The sequence below is a fragment of the Vespula vulgaris genome, chromosome 19 (assembly GCF_905475345.1).
Source record: "Vespula vulgaris chromosome 19, iyVesVulg1.1, whole genome shotgun sequence".
In the NCBI taxonomy this organism is placed as follows: Eukaryota; Metazoa; Arthropoda; class Insecta; order Hymenoptera; family Vespidae; genus Vespula; species Vespula vulgaris.
This window is the reverse complement of record NC_066604.1, coordinates 3,674,465-3,694,520: the sequence shown is the minus strand read 5'-3', so window position 1 is coordinate 3,694,520 and position 20,056 is coordinate 3,674,465. Positions and strand designations below refer to the sequence as shown.

Below are 20,056 nucleotides of genomic sequence, written 5' to 3'. Positions count from 1 at the left end.
TATACTTATCGGTTAAAACGTTAAGAGTAACGAAAGCTTAGTGGGAAGGACGGTTTATCGAAGGATCCACGAAACGATCGTATAATTATGAGATAAGCCTTATTTATAACTGTCTATCGAAGTATTTCGAGTAAAAGTACTCGATGACGAACCTTTAATAAGAAGTTCGGTGGATCGTAGAAAAAAATAAAAAAGGAGATAAAAACGATACGCTAAACGGTTAAAACTAATAAAGATAGCTCGGTTATATCGTGCAAGCACGCCTCTTTTTGACACGCGATACGCTGAATTAATAAAAAATTGTTATTTTATCAGTCGATAAAACTTCCTTCTTACTCCTCTCTTAAGTTCTCTGTTGGCTTTTTTTCGCCGACACGTCATGTCTTAGATCCATTACAACCGAGAGTTGCCGAAACTGTTTAAACTTCGCGCGATCGGTTAAGAATCTTTGTCGTCCGAAAGATAATTCACGTGCATGCCACCGAAGATAGAAAATAAATAAATTCACGAAGGAATGTCGGCGATCATCTGGCACTTAAATCCTGGCACCGAGCCACACTTTGGAACCGGTTGAATGCTCTTCCTGGCATTGTATCGAACAAGGTGCGACCTTGGTACTTGGAATCGAGTGGCCGACGTTACCATCCACGGACTTTAGTTCCTTAATTTTTTGGGGAGGTCAATGACTTACGCTTTTCGGGCCGTTCGTACGAGAAACGTTACCGTAAGACGTAAGCAATTAAGTATCCGCTGACTCTACCGTACCAATTATCGTACTTTCTTAAATATTCGAAGGATAATGTCTTACCTTTTTTTTTAATTTATAACGTTTTACCTGGCCCCAAATTTCTTTTTCCTTCTATTAATCGATATAATTAATGATGGACGTAAGAAAAAAAGGAAAAATGAAAGAAAAAGAGATTGAAAAGAAAAGGTGTCGTGGTGCATCGTATTCGTTTTGTGTTGCGTTCTGCTCGTCTTGCTCGCCACGTTTGTTCGTAGGCCAGGTACGTTCGCTCAGGTAAGTACCGTTCGTCCGGCTACGTCCGACACCAGTCACGCCACAACCTTCGCTGTGTCAAGTGTACGGAGTCGAGACCGAAAGGACCGAATCGTTCGACTCGACAACGAGCGTCTTCTTTTCGTTGAAATTCATTCTCGAAGACGCATTACATCCGGACGATTCGTTCCCATCGATAACGTGCTTTTGGACCTAGAGAGCAAGGGAGAAGAAATAGCCGCATCGTTTCTTGGTAAATTTCGATACTAATCCATGAATTATATCGATCGAAATTACAAAAAACTTTTAGAAACGATAATGTTGGAACTATCGATAGAAAAGTACTGATAAACGACTCGACATTTTTATCGACGTACCGACGTACTCGAGTTTAACGTTCATTTAAGGATCTATCGAGATTTGCAAATTTCGATGATCTCTCGTCGTTCTTTATCTTCGAAAATCTCCAGTCAGCACGCTCTAGTTGACACCGATTATAGTACTTACTTGTGGCAACAGTCGTCTTTCGAGATAGCGAATTTTCCGAACCGGTAAACCATTTTAATTACATCCTTACCTCGAAATCCAAAGAAGCGTACGTTCATCTCGATTAGAAGGTTTATTGTTGTAACGTGTAGCACGTCCCATGATTTTTAATTCATTTCTTTGGTCGTGCGATTTCCTACGCTCGATTTAAGTTTATCGATGTTCACAGAAAAGTCAAATCATTAAACGCGCCTCTGTGTTCCAATTCGACTTTCTAATGAGGAAGTAACAGGATCTAAGCTTAGTAGGTTTTAATATACATATCGAACAATTAACTCTAATAAGATGGTTCATAAATAATCATCCTTTCGGTACGTATGCTTACTTAATTAAAACAAAGCAAAATCTAATCGTTGTACTTAACGTAAATATATATACATATACAATGGAAATCATTGATTTATAAATCGGTGATTCGTCGACTGCATTTGACATGTCTCTTGTTATAGGATGCAAGATGCAACTTTAAGCTACCACGTTAACAACACGTAATACTTTGAAACGATTAAATTATAATAGCGTTTTAAATAGCATTATAATAACTGCTTTGACACCGTATTAGCCAGTCAAGGTTTTTCTTTATCAACGAGTCGATAAGAAAAATACTAATTTATTTTCGAGAACACGTATTTTTTATGGAATGCAAACATCTTTTTAAACAGAAAACTTTTCTTTCGAAAATATTACAATGTTGTAGTTAAAGAAACCGTTAAATGATTTTCGTGCAATATCGAGAGACTCGAATGCTCTTTAACGGCACGCGTTATTAAACATGCACGGCATTGAACTCTTCTTTGCCGTTCCGGTTCGTCGCGAAGCATGCGAATGTGGAAGAATTGTAACGCTTGTTTTTGTAAGAAAAAATAAGCAAATAAAATTGTGTCCCTCGTTTAAGCGATCGAGATAGAAACATCGATAAAGAGCACGTTTTCGCTCTTCGTTGTAGACTCATTGTCAGGAAAAGAATGCCAACGATCAAAATAATGTGCAATTATTTATATCTTCGTTCTTATCTTTATTTTATTTTATTTTTTTTTTCTTAGAACCGTCGTAAATTATCGTAAATTACCTACGTAATTGATCGAAATTGCATATTGATATCGAAATGGAAAGAAAGTTGACCTCGCATATCGATCTCTTTCTTACATTGTTCACTGAAGAAATCCATCATCCGTGAACTGGAACATGATTCGGTTCGATATGATGACGATTTATTTACTTATTTGATTTTCTTTTTTTCCTTTTTTTATTACGAGAATTGAATCTTTGCGACGGGTCAACCGAGTTAAATAATTCATCGGCAGAAGCAGTATAACGCGATCTGTGGTTATTTTGAAAGCAGTTGGCTCGACTAACGTTTATGGAGATAATGTTTCTCGGCTTATCGATGGAGGTTTTTTTTGTCGTTGATCGATAAGTCGACAATACGATCCGTTAGATCGTTGACGCGACTCTGTCACGAGCATCTGCTTTGCACGAAAGAGCGAGGCGTATGAAAATGAAAAATATTGGTACGGCGTTTCAAAAAGAGATAAAGACGAAAGATCGCTGCGTAGTACGAGACTCGTAGAATACTTTCCCTTTGAAAGAACACGTTCGATCTTTTTGATGCGTTGAAGTCTTGGTCAACCTCCGAAGAGCGTTTTATATTTTAACGCTTTTATCTACATACGAACAGCAATAGAAACGAAAGCTCGCTTTTTCGTGTTGCGTTATGATAAAAACATTAATACAAAACGTCGAAGGGACCAGCGATCGAAGAATTTGGCGCGTCGGCGGAGCGATGACTAACACGGCTCGTACCGTTAGACCGAATCGTTACCCAAGCTAGAGAATGCCAATTTCATGCGGTTTACGGTACTCAAATTGCGCGTTAGAGGGATACATTGACTATATAACGATCGCGTTCGACCTTCCTTTCGGAGTGCGATAAATTTGACGGGTCATAGATGAAAACAATAAACACGTTCAAACGAAGTTGATAACGTCTATCAGAAAATTCGATGCAATGACATCCTCTCGAGGTGAGTTTTTAACGTCGCGAAATCACTTCTCCGCGTTATCTCGTTTTCGATTCCGTAGCACGAAATTTAAGATCGTATCTCCGCTCGACGAACGTACTCGATAGAACGTGGATGGTAGAAACGCTTAAAATCGTCCCAACGAGGATGGGGCGTGCCAACCTAAAATAACTCGACCAGAATCGAGATCCGGTTGAAGGAATCGCCGGGGTCAACGACTTGCTTCTCTTCAAAATCATCCTCGACGATACGACGAATGACGCTGGAATATAAATTTAAAGCGCGAAACACACGGATACCGTTCGAAAATCACACAGGATATTTCTTTTACAGACAGAGAAAGAGAGATGCCAAGGATGATGTGGCTAGTGTCTAGAACGTGGCTCGTCTTTCTTCTACTGGCAGTTGGTCGTTGCGAGACAGAGGACGAACGCGACATATCCAGCGCTTTTATCGAAGCTGCCAAGGCTTTTTTTACGGACAGAGATGCCGTTGGTGGACTTCAGAACGTAGCGAACGCTTTCGTACAATCGGATGTGGGCAAACAGGTATAAAAATTATAGCTTCGACGACGCGTATCTCTCCCGATAGGCCTTACGAAATAAACTTTATCTCTCGATGAAAAAAGATCAGCGACACGCTGTCAGGAAGTGGCAAATCTGGTGAGGGCGGAATCGACGAGATGCTTCTGAAGGTCGGTGGTATCTTGGCGAACGAACGAAATGATCAAAACGACATATTCTGGAGCTCCTTGATAAATACTTTCTCTTCGATGGTTGGAAGGACTGCCAACAATGCGGACGATAGCAAAGAAGAGCAGAGCTTCAGCTTCGAGAGCATGATTGATATCGGTAAAATGTTGTTAGGGCAACAGGAAAACCGCGAAATTCTTTTAGGTTTATTACCAATGATCATGGATGCTTTCAACAACGGCGGAGAATCAACAGGTTTCTTGAAGAAGCACGATCATTCCGGACACTCTTGGTTCTTACCACCCATATTGGAAAATCTTCATGTTATGTGGGATCACTTTAGGTATCTTTACGTCGTTATCTCGTTACACCTTTTATTCGTATCAAAGACAATTTTGACAAACGTATGGGATGACCACCAATTGTTCGCAGTCATTCCGAGTTAGGTCATGCCATTTGGAGAAAGAGCGGCCTCTCAGAATTTGTCGCTCAAATGTCAGACGAGAAGGGTAGCATAGAGTACGAAAAGATTCTTGGCAGTTTTGAGAATCCTTCTTTACGCAGACGCTGGATCAAACTGTCGACGAATTTCGTAGCAGAATGGATCGCTCACGTGTCCGATCCATCGACGAGACAACGTTACTTGACGACTATCCAATTCATTGGCAACAGTTTCCTCAAATCTCAGGGCTATCCGAGATCTGTCATGTTCGACGCTAACAAACCGGCCGAGAGTATTTCCAGGTTGGTATCTCTTCATAAAACACATTGATAATAAATCGATCTATGTAACGAGAACGTTTTATATTCGAATAGATTGCTGAACGTTGCTGCGAGGAAACACTTGAATATGAAGATAGACAGCAGTCAATACATTGGACCAGCGATCGCTTATATTCAGGAACTGGTTAACTTAGCTTCCGAAAAAGGTTTCATAATGTCAAGAATAAGTGCCAGAGAACTCAGTAATAAGCTAAGCAATACGATCAATAACGATATCATGGAACCCATTCTAAGAGTAAGTAACGTTTCTGTTTTCGATCGATCGTCAAATTATCGATTTATCTATATATCCTCTTTCGTAATATTACCAGTCTCATCGCGCATACAAATGGGCGATCAAACATCCACAATGTGCGAGTCAAATACTTTGTACTCTCAATGAAAAGAATGAAAACGACGTACCCATGTTACGTTCTACCATCACGAAAATCTTAAGCTTCCCAACGGCCTGGATCGTAAGTAATCAAATAAATGTCAACTTTTGGATGCTTTATGGATCTCTAATGGAGCACAGTGGATGTATCGTAAGTATACATACGTTGTTACGCGCTAAAACATTCTTCATTTTCTTTCCAATTTCTCCCTTTCTTGCAGGCCAAATATCCAGCCGACTGTACGTCTTTTCACGAAGAAGAAATCAGAGTAACTACCGAAAATATAGAACACAACGAACTCTGAAGAATTTCGCGAGGCGCGTCTAAGAACTCTTTTCTTCCCCGATATCAAAGAGACGCTAATAAAGATCGAGGTCTTCGCTGTGTGCCAGTGAATTTTTACAGGTTACAATGATGTTTAATAATATCGTTTGTATGTATGTACATACGAGGAAGTTGCCGCGATAAGTCGTGAATGTTTCATATAACATACGAATAATAATATCTCTTAGATAACGTGAGTAGCTACTTGCGCAATGTACGCTCTCATTCGTGTGCATGTTTTTCCTTTTCGGTTCCAAGTAAAACAGTGTACAGTTACAAAAGCGAGGAACTCTCATCGATCGATGACATTCGTTAAAAAGGATTTATATGTCGGATTTGAATCAAGAGCGAATCGATAATTATCATCTCGTACATTCTTTTATCCTTCTTTCTTTCTTTCCACGATGGTGTGAAAATTATTAAGTTCATTTCGTTAGAAAATATATAGATATACATGCCTACATATAATTTGTTCTCCTTAACTTTATTATCAAACTTATTGCTAGTACGTATTCTTCGTAAGTAATCGAACGCGCGCATTAGTCATAATCCTTCGTTGACATAGAAGCAAAAAGTTTGATCGCTGATCAAACGAGAATGCTAAAGCGATCCAAGTGGACTTACGAATAAGAGCATTTTGTGAATGTTTTCTTGTAAATATTAGGTAAAAGCAATGAATAAAACGTAAGTGAAATGTACAAGCTGTACAAATCGCAGAAGCATCTTTCTTTCATTATTTTTTTTTCATGTTTTTACACGCCCACTCTAGGCCTTCCTAGATAAAAAAAAAAAGAGGAAAGGAAATGATCTCTCAGTCGCCTTATACATAATTCTATAAGCTTTACCTTAACACCTTTTCCCTCGGTTGCGACGCACGATTGTATCTGCCAATCGCGATCTTTGATGTTGTAAAGTCCAAGACCCTCTGCAATTTCCGCAGCTGTCACAGCTTGACCCAAATCCTGTTTATTTGCGTATACCAACAATGGAACGCCAGAGAGCTTTTCCTCCAACAGAAGCTCCGAAAGCTCCTGTCCTGTTTCTTCTAATCTTGTGATATCGGCACTGTCTACAACGTAGATCTTCGAAAAAGAAGAAAAATTAAAAATGAAACGATATTATTTCATGAAATCTCTTTTCTCTTTTCTGATACATATTTTGTTGTTACCGACGGAAACGTCCATGTTCTTTGAAACGATCTCGTCCCTATTCTAATGTTACTTCTAACGTTATTTTACTTACGAGAACGTCGGTATTTTCGAAATAATTTCGCCAATAAGGCCGAATCTTTCTTGCACCTCCTATGTCCCAAACATTTAGTTTAAATCCTTCGCTTTGTACACTTTTGATGTTGAAACCTTGCGTGGGCGTAACCTTATTAATAAAATGAAAATTACTGTTAAAAAATACTTACAATAATCGCGTTTAATTCAAAGACATCATTTACCTGCGTAATATCTTCGCTAGCTAAAGATTTCAAAATCGTTGTTTTACCAGCATTATCCAAACCAAGAAGTAAAAGGCGTAATTCTTTCTCAGGATTCGAACGTAGTTTTCTCAGAATAGATAAGAGACCCTAAAATAAATAAAATACATTGAATAAATAAAAAAAATGAGAAAAAGTTACGCGCGAGAGAGATAAGAATGTATTTTTGAATCGGGCGGGTGATCGATAAACACTGTTACCAACATAGGAAGGATAGATCGAGATCTACCTTTTGCTATTAAAATTTGTACGACAAATAAATAAAATAAAAATTTGTTAAGATACACACGCACGCGCGCACACACATATATAAATATATACATATATATATATGCGTGTATCTTAATAGAGTTTAAATATATAAATTAAATGTTTGTATCACATCCTGTATTCCTACGTCTCTTAACATTGCTACCAACAGTGCGAAGAATCTTTCTAAGATAGATCGCAGTCTGAGAGATGATTTGTTATCCGTTGCATGAATTCTCATCGAATATTATACGATATACGTAATATGTAACCAACGATTTCCAATATAACAGCAAAATGACGTAAGTGTTTACAGAAATATTTTAGTGTCTCGTACTACGTGCATACCTTTTTATTCTAAACTAGGTCTTATAGGTTATGTGCGATATGTGTTATACTTTGTGTATATATTAAACGTGGTGCGAAAATCAAGTGCATAATATTGCGCATTCGTTTAAATTCGTATCATTTTTTCTATTACCATTATTTCTTAAGCGGTCTTTGATACAGGAACAAAATAGTTTAATGGGAGTAGCTCGTTATGCGACGTACTATGCGACTCTGCTGTGTAAAAACGTTTCGATGTTTGTTGTGTTTTTTAGTCGTATCTAAGGAAACCCATGCGTGCCATCTGTGCTCTTTGACCAATGATATTTACGGATATTAATATGTAAAATATTTATATTCCCGCAATCTTCTTTGATCAATGAAATCTGGACATTGGCAATAAAATTTCAACTTTATATTGAAACTTTATTGCCGATTCTGCGCTTCTGTTTCAAAATATAATAATGATGTTATTAATTGATTATTTGACTAAATAATTTATAGAAATATGGCGCTCTACTATGCCGGTTTCAACGCAAGTCCGTTATTTACTGAAGAAGAAGACATTGTTATAGCATTGGATCGATTCACAAAAGTTCCCTTTTCTGGTGTTACAAATATGGAGATTAGTTGGAACTACTTCCTTCTTTGGAGAGATTTGGAGTTATATATTGTCGGAAAAGTAGACAGTGACGACGACAAGAAACCACCAGAGTTGCTAAAAATTCCAGAATCATCCGGAAGGTAACGACAATTATTTTATAGAAGTAGAAAGTAAATAATTATATCGCTTGTAAGATATATTCATAGCAATAATAAGTTTCTATTTTTAGTGCAGATGTAAAATCGTTGGTGCTGGAAAGGAAAGCATAATAATTTCAACAACTAATAATGAAATCTGGCAATACCGTCTTTACGAAAAATCTTGGAAGAAAGTTCCCAATTTTATCAATGCCAGCAAAGAATTGGAAGAAGAATATCCTATCAAAATATCACAAGGAGGGTGTACAGTAATTCTTACAAATTTAGGTAGAATATATTTAGAGTACATTTAAAAGCACCCAACGAATGTATTCAAGAAAATTTTGAATTTATTTTTAGGACGCATTTTTAATATTCCTATTTTGGTAGAAATGCCAAAAAGGATAAAGTTTGTAGATTTCTCCTGTGGTTTTGATCACACGATAATGTTGGCAGCAAATGGCGATGTTTATTCGATGGGTATGGGCACGTACGTGATGGATTTATAAAACTTTATTATTCCGACATAAAAATTATTTTTAAGTATTATATATATATATATTAAACTTATTATAGCCGTGGACAGTTGGGACACGGTGATTTAGAAGACTGCGACGAACCGCAATTAATAGAGGCACTGGCTGGCCTAAACGTAGTGCAAGTATCTGCTGCTGGTTGGCATAACGCTGTTGTTACAGATCAGGTTACAAATCAATCTAATAACACTTGAGCGATTTAAAAAGAAATTTTAAGATCTTTGTAAAAATTAGGGAGATCTTTACACTTGGGGATGGAACGTGAACGGAGAATTAGGCATACCAAAGGGAGACACCAAGGTCGTAGCAATTCCTACAGTCATCAATTTCACAAATGATAAAGAGGAGTGCATAGATATGAACGTAAAAAAAGTACAATGTGGAAATACTTTTACTATTTGTATGATGGGTTGGTACGATTTAATTACGTCGACTTTAATTTCATCGAATGCACCTTCCTATATCTTTTAATTCGTAACAGATGACAGGTCGTTCTGGGGTTGTGGTTCCAACAAATATGGACAGTTAGGACAATCACGGCAAAAAGTTACGAGTTCTACAATTTTTTTTAAGTTAGACGTTCCCTTGGATCGTAAAAATATAATAGACTTTAAATGCGAAGAATGGGGTACGATGATATCGACAAAAGTTATTTCTTCTGTGAGCTAATATCCTTACCGTATATGGAATGTCAAATAAAAAGAAGGAAAAATCAATGTCTATGCAGTACTGATTTATAATCGAATGATTCCTAGATTGTCCCAATAATTTAGAATGGTTGTTGATAAAAATCAAAAGTATCAGCAGCTTCGTTAGATTCTATTAGTGGTAAAATGAAACTACGTTTCATCATAATAAAATCTTCATCCATTAAAGAATTCACTGGTTGTAGTGGATATTCCGCATCCAATTTCTTATCTAACTGTTGTGTCTTCGTTTCTAAAAATTATATTTAAGGTATATATCCATCTTATATAAAGTAACATTTAATATACTCGATTTAACGATCTTGTCATCCTTTCCTTTGACTTTTTGCAAAGCCTTTCGAAGTCGTAAATAAAGATGTCCAGTGTTGGAGGCTGCTAGCCTAACTGGACGAGGTTTTCGAATACTGAAAGGCAGATTGTGGACTTGTATTTCAATTGGTTCCACAAATACCGTGTAAACGAGAGCGTAGCGTACTTCGCCGGCGTACCTGTCAATAATGCGGATTAAAAAATATTTAGAATTCAAGAGAAGGAAGAAATAAAAAAAAAAAAAATACTACATAAATACGCGATAAGACTCTAATTATTACTAACATGTCGTACGTGGATCGAATAATCGCGTCCAAAAGCGTCTCTGTCGATTTCATTTCTTCCTTTGATCTTTTTTCTGTCGGAGTCTGCATTTTCTGAAAAAGAAAAAAAATTCTCTATAAATTTGTTTGATATTATGGGTAATTCGTTATTTTAATAAAATCCTACGATTTCATACCGATTTCAAATTCTGTAGAACCGATAAATCGTGTTCTTGCGATAATTTTCTCTCTTCCTCTTCCATTTCCGATTTCATCTCTGCATCACCAAACGTAATTAGATTCCAATGAGGAATCTCTTCGCCTTGAACAATTTTCCTGGCTGTGGCAGCGAATAAAACTTCCATTTCCTCGAAGAATTTTTCGCGTGGAAATTTGTTATCTAAAAATATGAGGAACCTTTCGAGTTTACAGTTGATCGTACATTTACTTTTTCTTACTTATTTTACATTTACCTCGAATCAACTGCATTTCTCCTACTAACCAGCTGATAAAGATAGCACGAGAATAGTCGTCGAAGACGTCATTATTTCGAAGTATCTGTAGAGCTAAGATATCCAGAAACCAAAATGATGCCAAGTTTGTGTTATAGTCTACGATACCAAGGAAATCTCCTAATGCTCTAAAAAAATGGATTAAATTACTTGTATACTCGTATGTATTTAATACTCGTGTAAATTCGTTTTACTCGATGGTTTACTCGATCATATTTTGCGGCTTGAAATTCTCAATTTTCAATGATTTTCCAATAGTATCGTTGAAAAAATCCGGTAATGTACTCATATATCTGACCGAAGAAGAGTCTGTCGGTTCAATGGACGGATCAATTTCTTCATTTCGCATCATTTTCGATTCATTAATAGAGCGAAGATGTTGCGTTATGTAACCGATATTGTAAAATAAAAAAAAAAAAAAAATCAATGGGCATAAAGTGAGCAAAGAGGAATCGCACTGAAAACGTCTGGCTTGTTTTTTATTCATTGATTTTATTCATTTTTTTTTCCATATTTTGTTCAATATTTTCAGAAAATAACACTCCAAAGCGAAAAAACCGTATATTTTCACCAATCCCAATGTGTGTATAATATATATATATTATACTTCTCATATATAATATATATGTATATATATATATTTATATATAATGTATACTTTTATACTTTATATATAATAATATTATGTAGAGTAGCGCACACTTTAGACTGTTATGTATCGATACCTTTTATAATTTTATCGATAAATTACAAATATTGAAAAACATGAAACAGACACAGTCGGCCTTGGACGCGCGGATTTCGGTATGAGATTATTCACGGAATATCGTGAAAAAGGTCTTTGCGATATGCCCGATCCTTCCTCGACGATAAATTATAGACGAATAAATGAAAGAATGCGAACGAGAGATCGTCAAAAATTCCAAAAAACTCCGTAGAGAGAAAATTTGCTTTAATGCAGAAATTAACGCGTTGGATCGATTTTATATTAAGACGTTTACGTTCGGATCTTCCCATACTAGAAGAAAAAATAAATATATATTTATAAATATGAAATAGAAAAGAAAGAAGAAGAAGAAGAATCAGGCTGATGGAAGGAACAGAGAGCCAACCAATCGCGTTGTCATCGACTTAACTAACAACTATTGTATGATTAATCCGAAAATCCGTGAGTCCTGGCACGACTGACTTTTTTTTATTTATATATTTTCACACCGAAGTCAGAAAGGCAATACGCAGTTATGAACTTACCTAGTACATTTGTAATGTGTAAGTGTGTACGCGTATGTGTGTGTGTGTGTGTCTGTGTGTGTGTGACTTTTTAAACTATTTTTTTTCCACTTTTGTCATTCTTATCTTTTCGTACTTTCTTCGTCGTTCTCTCTCTCTCTCTCTCTCTCTCTCTCTCTCTTTCTCTCTCTCTCTCTCTTTCGTTTTCTCTCTTTTTATCTTTCCGTTTCCATTTGTCCTCGCATTATCTTCCATTTTTTAAGCCGCTTCTCGACGTCCCCATTCTTTCGGGTTTATGAAAATCATCGCGAAGATACGCGAGAGTGGGAAGAAGAAGTGTAAACGTGGAGAGAAAGAACTGCGCGCGTGTGTGTTTCTGCGTGTGTATCTATGTTCTTGTGCATGGTGTGTGATTATGTATGCATGTATGTATTGTGTTTGTTTTCGAAAGAAATATTTGACAATTAAAAAGAGGAAAAAATATTCTAGCTTTGGGAAGAAAATTGTTTACAGACGCGGCCAATGATAAGAAACGAAATTTTATGAATGACGGAGATGAGAACTGTTTTTATGGAAAGAAAAGAGAAAAAAAGAAAAGAAAATAAAAGGAATTATGGCAAGGGAATAAATGGTAAAGCCTTTTAATTTAAACCAAATACTTTTACATAACGATGCTTCTCGAACGGCTCCTTCTCTCGATCATTAATTTATCCTTAAACAAATCGACGATCGATATGATTTAGAAGCTGCTCGAAGAAGCTAAAATAAAAAGAAGATGGAAATTAATATTTTCAATTGATTTTATTGAAAATAATACAACAAAAGGTCTCAATAATAATAATAATTAATATAATAATAATAATAATAATAATAATAATAATAATAATTAAAAATAATTAATAATTATAGATACGCAATGTCCTATTGACATCTAAATGATTCATGTCTTAGAACGTTTTTTAAATAATAATATTATCATCGACATTAATCACTGTAATAAAATAATAATAATAATAATAATAATAATAATAATAATAATAATAATAATAATAATAACCATTGAATCATATAATGTATTAATAAACAAACTTAATCGTCTAGTTTTATTCATTACTCGTTCGTCATCATCCTCGATCGTTATCAATGGATCATTTTTTCTTTACCTAGTCATTAATAATGGATAACTAATTAATTCATTAATTAAATTACACGTTGCTTGGATATGCACATAGAGATATAAAGTCGTTTTTGGTCCCACCTATCTGCAAACATTATATTCATTACATGTATTTTTGTTTTGTATGTCGTTTATTTGTCACTCGCTTCAATCATCGCCCTGCTTCACGTTTCGTGTTTAGTGTCTTTTTCACGTTTTTGGATATGAGAGCGTGCGTTTCTATGCATATCATTTTACGAATGATGATTTATTTTGTGTTAATGTGTATTTATGTGTTAAATGTGGATGTATGTATATACGTGGACTTTGCTTCGTCTGTAATAATATATCGATTGTTGCGAAACTATTTTACTTGACTAACGGTAAAGCTGTCGTTCGAAAAGTTTATCGCGTATACACATGACGAGATACATACATCTCCGTCGTTCTGCTTTCTTTCTTTCTTTCTTTCTTTCTTTCTTTCTATCTTTCTTTCTATTTTTTTTTGCGCGTTCTTCACACAAACGATACGTGCCAAAGTCGAATATACTATATATATATGTTTATATATATATATTGGCTTGACTCATAAATAAGTATCATTTCATTGTAATAAACACTTTACTTATAACGATATTTGTTTATAAATCAAATCAATATATTTATATTGTAATATACGTATTACTCTTATTTAATATTCCGTGGAACACGTACGTTCGTTCGTGGTCCGAAAGAAGAGAAGAAAATCATAGCACGCGCGAGAGGCCGAAAGTTGTGCGCCTCTACGAAATTCGTGTATGTGGGTGCATCAGTGTGTGTGTGTGTGTGTGTGTGTGTCATGTACCGTTTTGTGTTTCTTGCGTATTCGTGTATATACGTATATTTTATGCATGTGTTTGTATCACCGAGACTATTTGACGCCATCGAATACGCGTTTTCCTTTCTTTCTTTCTTTCTTTCTTTCTTTTTCTCTTACAACTGGCATTATTCCATTCCATTTCGTAATAATAATTACACTTAAATTTATTTAATAACATTACTCTCACTATTAATCGCCGCGCAAGAAATTCCCGAACGTATCTCTTCGATAATGTTATTAAATGACACAGTCGAAAGATACATTCGCGAATTTCGAATAAGGCGAGTTCGTTTTTTTTTTATTCTTCTTCATTTTTACAGCCAATCGAGATAATATAATCTTTTCTTTTCTTTTTTTATTTTTTTAGCGATCGTTTTAACGATCTAAATATGTATCATCTAATTTGTTTTTCTTTTCGCCTATCTTTTTTCTCTCTTTCTCTCTCTCTTGATAAGGCTACAAGTTAGACAAGTTTTCGCTTTACAATTTGTTTTCTCGCAAGAATACTGGTCTATATCAGTCTCATTTTGTTCGTTCAGTTTGGTCGTCTTCCTTCTTCTTTTCTTCCTATCTTTTCCCCCTTTCTTTCTTTCGTTTTATCCTTCTTTCTTACTTCACTTCGTATCTTACGTAATTACGATCTCGACCTATATCTTTCTCGATCTTCTTAATTTCATATAGATATACATAAACATATACATATATATATATATATACATACAAAGATAATAATTTCCTTCGCGAAATGTTCGAACGTTTTCGCGAGAGATCGCGAAAGGGAGTTTAAGAGAAAGCGTAAGATAATCATCGAGAACTCGCTCTCTCGTCACGCGCGACGACCAAACTCCGCGTATAATGTTTAAATGCCAGTTGTATGCTATTTCGGAGACGACAATGTTCCGCGAGAAAAACGTGCGCTTTCTGGCCGATCGATCGAATATTTGCATTCTTTAATTTTCCTCCTGGAAAAAAGGAAAGGAAACGAAAGGATCTGCCAAGTTGCAAATTTCAACGGCGATATTATCAATAATAATAATAATAATAATAACAAAATGATCTCCATGTAGAGCGCACGTTTCTCCGTTCGTCTCTTATCGCACGAGTTTTCGATAAATCGATTCTTCCCTTGGCAATTAATCACACATATCATTCGAAAGAAAAAAAGTCATTCTACCGATTTATCGATCTCTGCACCGAACCGTTAACATACTTCAAATAGTATAACCTCACAACCATTTTGACAACAATGAACCTTCAACAAAAGAGCGTCCTACTACGAAAAATCTGTAAAAAATGCGTCACCCTTGCGAGCCGATTCCCTAAGCACATTGTTTCTTTTTTTATTTATTTATTTATTTATTTATTTACTATCCATCTTACATAATCCATTTCTTACCGTGGACGCTGTGGTACCACGGGCGATCTCGAAAGCGCGATCGATCGATCTTCGGAAGCGGAATCGCGCTCGCCGGTCGACGTATCACATATTTCGAAGCAACGAACCACGTTCCGCGATCGTTTTGCTATTTTCACTGCTGCCATTCGTTCTCGAGTCGTTTTTTAAACGTCTCTCTCTCTCTCTCTCTCTCTCTCTCATCACACATTCATTCATGCGATCTATCTATCTATCTATCTAACTATTTCTCTCTCTCTCTCTCTCTCTCTCTCTCTCTCTGTCTGTCTCTCTCTCCAGCGCATTCCATGTTACAGCCTTTCTTCATCGAAAACCTTCGAGCATCGAACGATTCAAAGTCACTCTGTGTTTATTTTTCTACATGTTTCTTCGTGTTTTTGTTTTGGTCGAAAGAAAACACTTGCCCTTTCCTCCTCTCATCGTTCGTTCGTTCGAACGCTCGAACGTTCTCTTTCGATCGCGTTTTCGTCGCACCGCGTTTATCGATCCACGACGACCGCCGTCGTCGTTTGGATCTTAAGTAAAGTGGTTTAACAAAATTAACGTTACTAATCGTACCTCTTAAAAACCATATTCTAATCGTATCGATTTACAATTACGTCTTACGTAGATCGTATTCTATACAAACTCGCTTTCTCGCTTGCTTAAGCATGCGTATATCGTGTATATGTGTATGCATGTATGTGTGTATGTGCTTTCAATGTGTACACGCTAAATCTTTCGCAATTTTTTTTGTTTCATTTGTTGCTCTTTCTCTGTTCGGCAAAGAAAGCTTTCGGCCGGTGAATATGAAAATCTTCGAAAATCTCTCGAACGCTTTTTAGAACGTATGTATGTGTGTACGTATGTACTATGAAGTAAAAAGGGGAAGTGAGGGACGTTTAATCGTGGAATAGAAAAGGACACGCGAGTGTACAGGTGTGTTTGCGTGTACGTAGCCAAAATAATCTTGCAGAGATCTGTCGATCTCTAGAAACGATAAACGTGTAGGTGTGTACACTTTGAAGGAGGTGAGGGAAGTCTTTTTTTTTGAAAATCTACCCTTTGCTTTCTTTCATGCCGCGTGAGAAAGCCGCGTCTTTGAATTCCTTCTTTCCCATTCTTTTTCTCTACGAAACGATAATCAATGATATTAACTGTAAAATCCATGTGGAATATAAAAAATATTCTCTCGACGGCTCTACCTTAGATATACGAAAACGTTGAGTTGAAACTTTTTGTATACTTGGTAAATGTATTCGTGTACGTAATTATTTATGTGTTGTGTGTTTATGTACGTATGTGTTTCTCCCGCGTTACGTGTATGTTTACGTGTGATTGTATACGAGTGTATTCTTAAAGATTCGTCTCCGGCGATATTTACGTGGCGACGAGCACGTTCAACGTTCCCTCAGAACTTTCCGAGAGATCGTCGAACGAGGAAGGGGTTTAAGCTCGAAACTTCGAACGAAGAATCATCCTCGAAATTCCTTTCAAAGACAAACAACAAGAAATCAAAGAGACGATACTCGATCGTTAAACGACGAGCTCGAAGAAAAAGAAGAAAAGAGAACGTCTTCGAATTAACAACCTTCCTAGTTTGTAAGTTCAAAATACTCGAGAAATTCAATACAATTGCGAGACGATTGGTCTACCGATAAAATATTTGTCATTCGCTAGTTCGTAATAATCGTTGGAATAATCGGCCTGCCTCTCGAACGACTTTTTTTATTTTTCTCGTCTTATTTCGAACGAAAAATATTCCAACGAGGAGCAACGTTCGAGAACCTTGAGAAAAGGCGAGAGAGAGAGAGAGAGAGAGAGAGAGAGAGTATGCATTAGCATCTTCACCTCTCTCTCTCTCTCTCTCTCTCTTTCTCTCTCGAAAAGAAATGTCGAAAAAATGTCTCCGTCTATTCATTGCTCTTTTCTCTTTCTTCGTCCCTTTTTTCTCTCAAGGAAAAAAAAATACAAACAAGACAGAACCTTCGAGGAGAAGGAGGGTGAGGAGGAGGACGACGACGACGTTGAAAAATCGGCGCCACTTTTAATTCTCGCGGATTCGTTACTAACGTTAATGTTAAATGTACGGAGAGTGTGTGACGTGTACGTCTAACGCGGTATATACAAACTTCGATTTTCTATCTCGAGGATCATCAATCTTTTTTTTCCCACTTGGGTGCTCTTCTTTTACCATCTTTCTTGCCATTCTCTTTTTTTTTTTTTAGTTTTGAGCGACGATCGTTCGCATAGATGTTGCATTTCATCTTTTGAAAATCAACGTCTTACTTCGTGTTTTCCCCCATCCCCTCCCTATTCGTCGTAAAGTAGCCTAAACAATTACGCTATAAAGCGAGCTTTTTATTTTGAACTTGAGAAAGTTATAATAATCGAGGGGATCGATTATTCGATCTGTCAAACGTACGATCCTTTCTTGAATGTTATAAGTAAGAAAACTACGTAAAACGTTTTCTTGGAATGAACGACCAGTCTTTAATTTTACTCGGTCTTGGTAATCTTTCTTCGTTGCGCATGGAATGATGGCTAACGTGGAATGAAACAGTTTCACGAAGACGAAGAAAAAATATTGGAGCTCGAGCGACTTTTTCCTCCGAACTAAAAAGATTTTTAATATGCAGCCACGTTGATCGACCTTCTGATACTTCCTACGAAACTGTACGAACGCATTATTTCCGACTGTTAATCCGAAACATGATTAATCATAATTTTCGAAACAGTATGTGCGAATTTTCAAAAAAAAAAAAGAAAAAGGAAAGAAAATTTACGTTTGAACGAAAAGTATCGTAGAAAATCGATCGTTTGCGCTTCGTATCATCGGTGTCTTCCATCCTTCCCTTTATATAAATTTTTAAGCACGCATACACAAATATACAGCACGTAATAACGTTAAAAATAATAATAATAGTAATAATAATAACAATATAATTAGTAGTAATAGTAATAATAATGATAATAATAAAGTTATAAAAGTAAAAACTTAAACTTAACAACATCTGCAGTAATGATAATAATAATATAATTTGCACACGTCATTCGTTACGTTTAATTATCGATAATCGTAGCGATAACTATAGCATCTACTCGATCAATGAACTTATTTATCGTTAACAAATATATTTACACCCATGTATGCATGATTATACGATTAAGATATCGAACTGGATTCAACTTAGCTTTTTTTTTCGTTAATGTGATCTTTTGCGTTACGTAGGAAGTATCATTTCTTCTTTTTGATTTTATTCATAAACAAAGACGATGAATTCGATAATTTTTTAAGAATGGAATGACATTTATATTAAAAATAGGAACGATAAGGTACAGAAGATTTTCTTTTTGGGAGATTTAAGCAGAAGGAAACTTTTCTATTTCGGATCAGCGGAAACTTTTCGTGAGAAGAAACGTCGCTGTTCGTAAAAAAAAGAAAAGTAAAAAAAAGTAGAAAGGATCGTACATTAAAAAATTATTTCTAAAAATCATGTAAGGATGACTACTTTAAGACGATCTACGCGTTCTGCATCAAAGTAACATTCGTCTCTCATCACTAATTCCTTCCTTCCTTTACCCTCCCAACTAACATTGTCTTTAAGAGCATATAAAAAGTCGTGTGGCACATTGACGGTTGGAATGTTATTTTGTTTCTTTAAATTTATTAATAAGAACCATAATAATTAATAATATTAGTAATATAGTACTTTTGTCGTGTTATTAATGATATTTTTTCTTTAATGTATGTTTATATAATAATAATTAATATTAATAATATTAATAATAATAATAATAATAATAATAATAATAATAATAATAATAATAATAATAATAATTAATCATAATCATAATCATAATCATAGTAATAATAATGTATATATATATATATATATATATATATATATATATATATATATATATATAGCTTTCTTGTGTTTATTATAGTAGTTTGTTTAATCCTCTTTCCTCTCTGCACTTTAATATATTTTTATATATATTTTTATATATATATATATATGTATATATATATATATCTCGCTTTTTTGCTTAAAACGCTTCATCTGTGCTGACTGCGGGTTTTGATTTGAGGGGGCCTATGTCCGAAATGTCGAGAGTATATGCGAGGCTAAACATGGAGACACGCACGAACTCTCAAAAATCGGCACGGATCCTTTGCATTGCATTGCTCTTCGTGGCATCTGCGTTCGCTTTGAATCACTGCATTGGATATAATTAATTATACGACGTAGAGAGATTTATTATTATTTTACCTTTATTTTTACGCTTTTTTTTATCTTTTTGTTTTTTTTTTATTTTCTTTCATTAGTTTTACGTTTTCAACGTTTTATTTATTTTTTATTTTCATCATTACTTTAAACGCATTACCTTTCTTTCTTTCATTTAGATCAGAGGTTTTGCTTTTTAAGTTTTTTCCGTATTTTCTAGATTCTTTACGTGGCACGGCACCACGTTTCGGTGTCGAGTCGCCTAATCGTCGCATCGGATCGTTTCACACGATAAAGATCCTCTCGTTTTCTATGA

At 35.6% G+C, this 20,056-nt stretch overlaps 4 protein-coding genes across 7 annotated transcripts; 2 read left to right on the top strand and 2 right to left on the bottom strand.

Annotated features, from left to right (window-relative positions):
* Nucleotides 1-1,067: 1,067 nt before the first annotated feature.
* On the top strand, nucleotides 1,068-6,435 carry LOC127070612 (uncharacterized). 2 transcript variants are annotated; one of them, XM_051008801.1, is made up of 7 exons: nucleotides 1,068-1,253; nucleotides 3,901-4,115; nucleotides 4,196-4,602; nucleotides 4,692-5,003; nucleotides 5,076-5,277; nucleotides 5,354-5,566; nucleotides 5,637-6,435. In XM_051008801.1, exons 2-7 carry the CDS (start codon nucleotides 3,915-3,917, stop codon nucleotides 5,718-5,720), a joined length of 1,419 nt encoding a protein of 472 aa, XP_050864758.1. In that variant the 5' UTR covers nucleotides 1,068-1,253; nucleotides 3,901-3,914; the 3' UTR covers nucleotides 5,721-6,435. The 2 variants fall into 2 exon arrangements, with proteins under 2 accessions (XP_050864758.1, XP_050864757.1); XM_051008800.1 differs by lacking the exon at nucleotides 1,068-1,253 and adding an exon at nucleotides 2,123-3,570.
* LOC127070627 (ADP-ribosylation factor-like protein 3) lies at nucleotides 6,206-8,064 on the bottom strand. The gene is made up of 5 exons (XM_051008829.1): nucleotides 7,957-8,064; nucleotides 7,188-7,316; nucleotides 6,983-7,114; nucleotides 6,586-6,822; nucleotides 6,206-6,515 (listed from the first exon to the last, which is right to left on the bottom strand). The coding sequence occupies exons 1-5, from the start codon at nucleotides 7,957-7,959 to the stop codon at nucleotides 6,474-6,476; spliced, it is 543 nt and encodes a 180-aa protein (XP_050864786.1). The 5' UTR covers nucleotides 7,960-8,064; the 3' UTR covers nucleotides 6,206-6,473.
* LOC127070617 (RCC1 domain-containing protein 1) lies at nucleotides 7,507-9,795 on the top strand. 3 transcript variants are annotated; one of them, XM_051008812.1, is made up of 7 exons: nucleotides 7,507-7,777; nucleotides 8,307-8,546; nucleotides 8,641-8,831; nucleotides 8,904-9,033; nucleotides 9,120-9,246; nucleotides 9,314-9,488; nucleotides 9,561-9,795. In XM_051008812.1, exons 1-7 carry the CDS (start codon nucleotides 7,773-7,775, stop codon nucleotides 9,746-9,748), a joined length of 1,056 nt encoding a protein of 351 aa, XP_050864769.1. In that variant the 5' UTR covers nucleotides 7,507-7,772; the 3' UTR covers nucleotides 9,749-9,795. The 3 variants fall into 3 exon arrangements, with proteins under 3 accessions (XP_050864769.1, XP_050864768.1, XP_050864770.1); XM_051008811.1 differs by lacking the exon at nucleotides 7,507-7,777 and adding an exon at nucleotides 8,018-8,145; XM_051008813.1 differs by lacking the exon at nucleotides 7,507-7,777 and adding an exon at nucleotides 8,018-8,145 and having other exon boundaries at nucleotides 9,314-9,492; nucleotides 9,561-9,698.
* Nucleotides 9,796-9,938: 143 nt separating this feature from the next.
* On the bottom strand, nucleotides 9,939-12,100 carry LOC127070624 (uncharacterized). Its single transcript, XM_051008820.1, has 4 exons — nucleotides 10,832-12,100; nucleotides 10,556-10,758; nucleotides 10,381-10,472; nucleotides 9,939-10,274 (listed from the first exon to the last, which is right to left on the bottom strand). Exons 1-4 carry the CDS (start codon nucleotides 10,845-10,847, stop codon nucleotides 10,019-10,021), a joined length of 567 nt encoding a protein of 188 aa, XP_050864777.1. The 5' UTR covers nucleotides 10,848-12,100; the 3' UTR covers nucleotides 9,939-10,018.
* Between the last annotated feature and the right edge of the window lie 7,956 nt (nucleotides 12,101-20,056).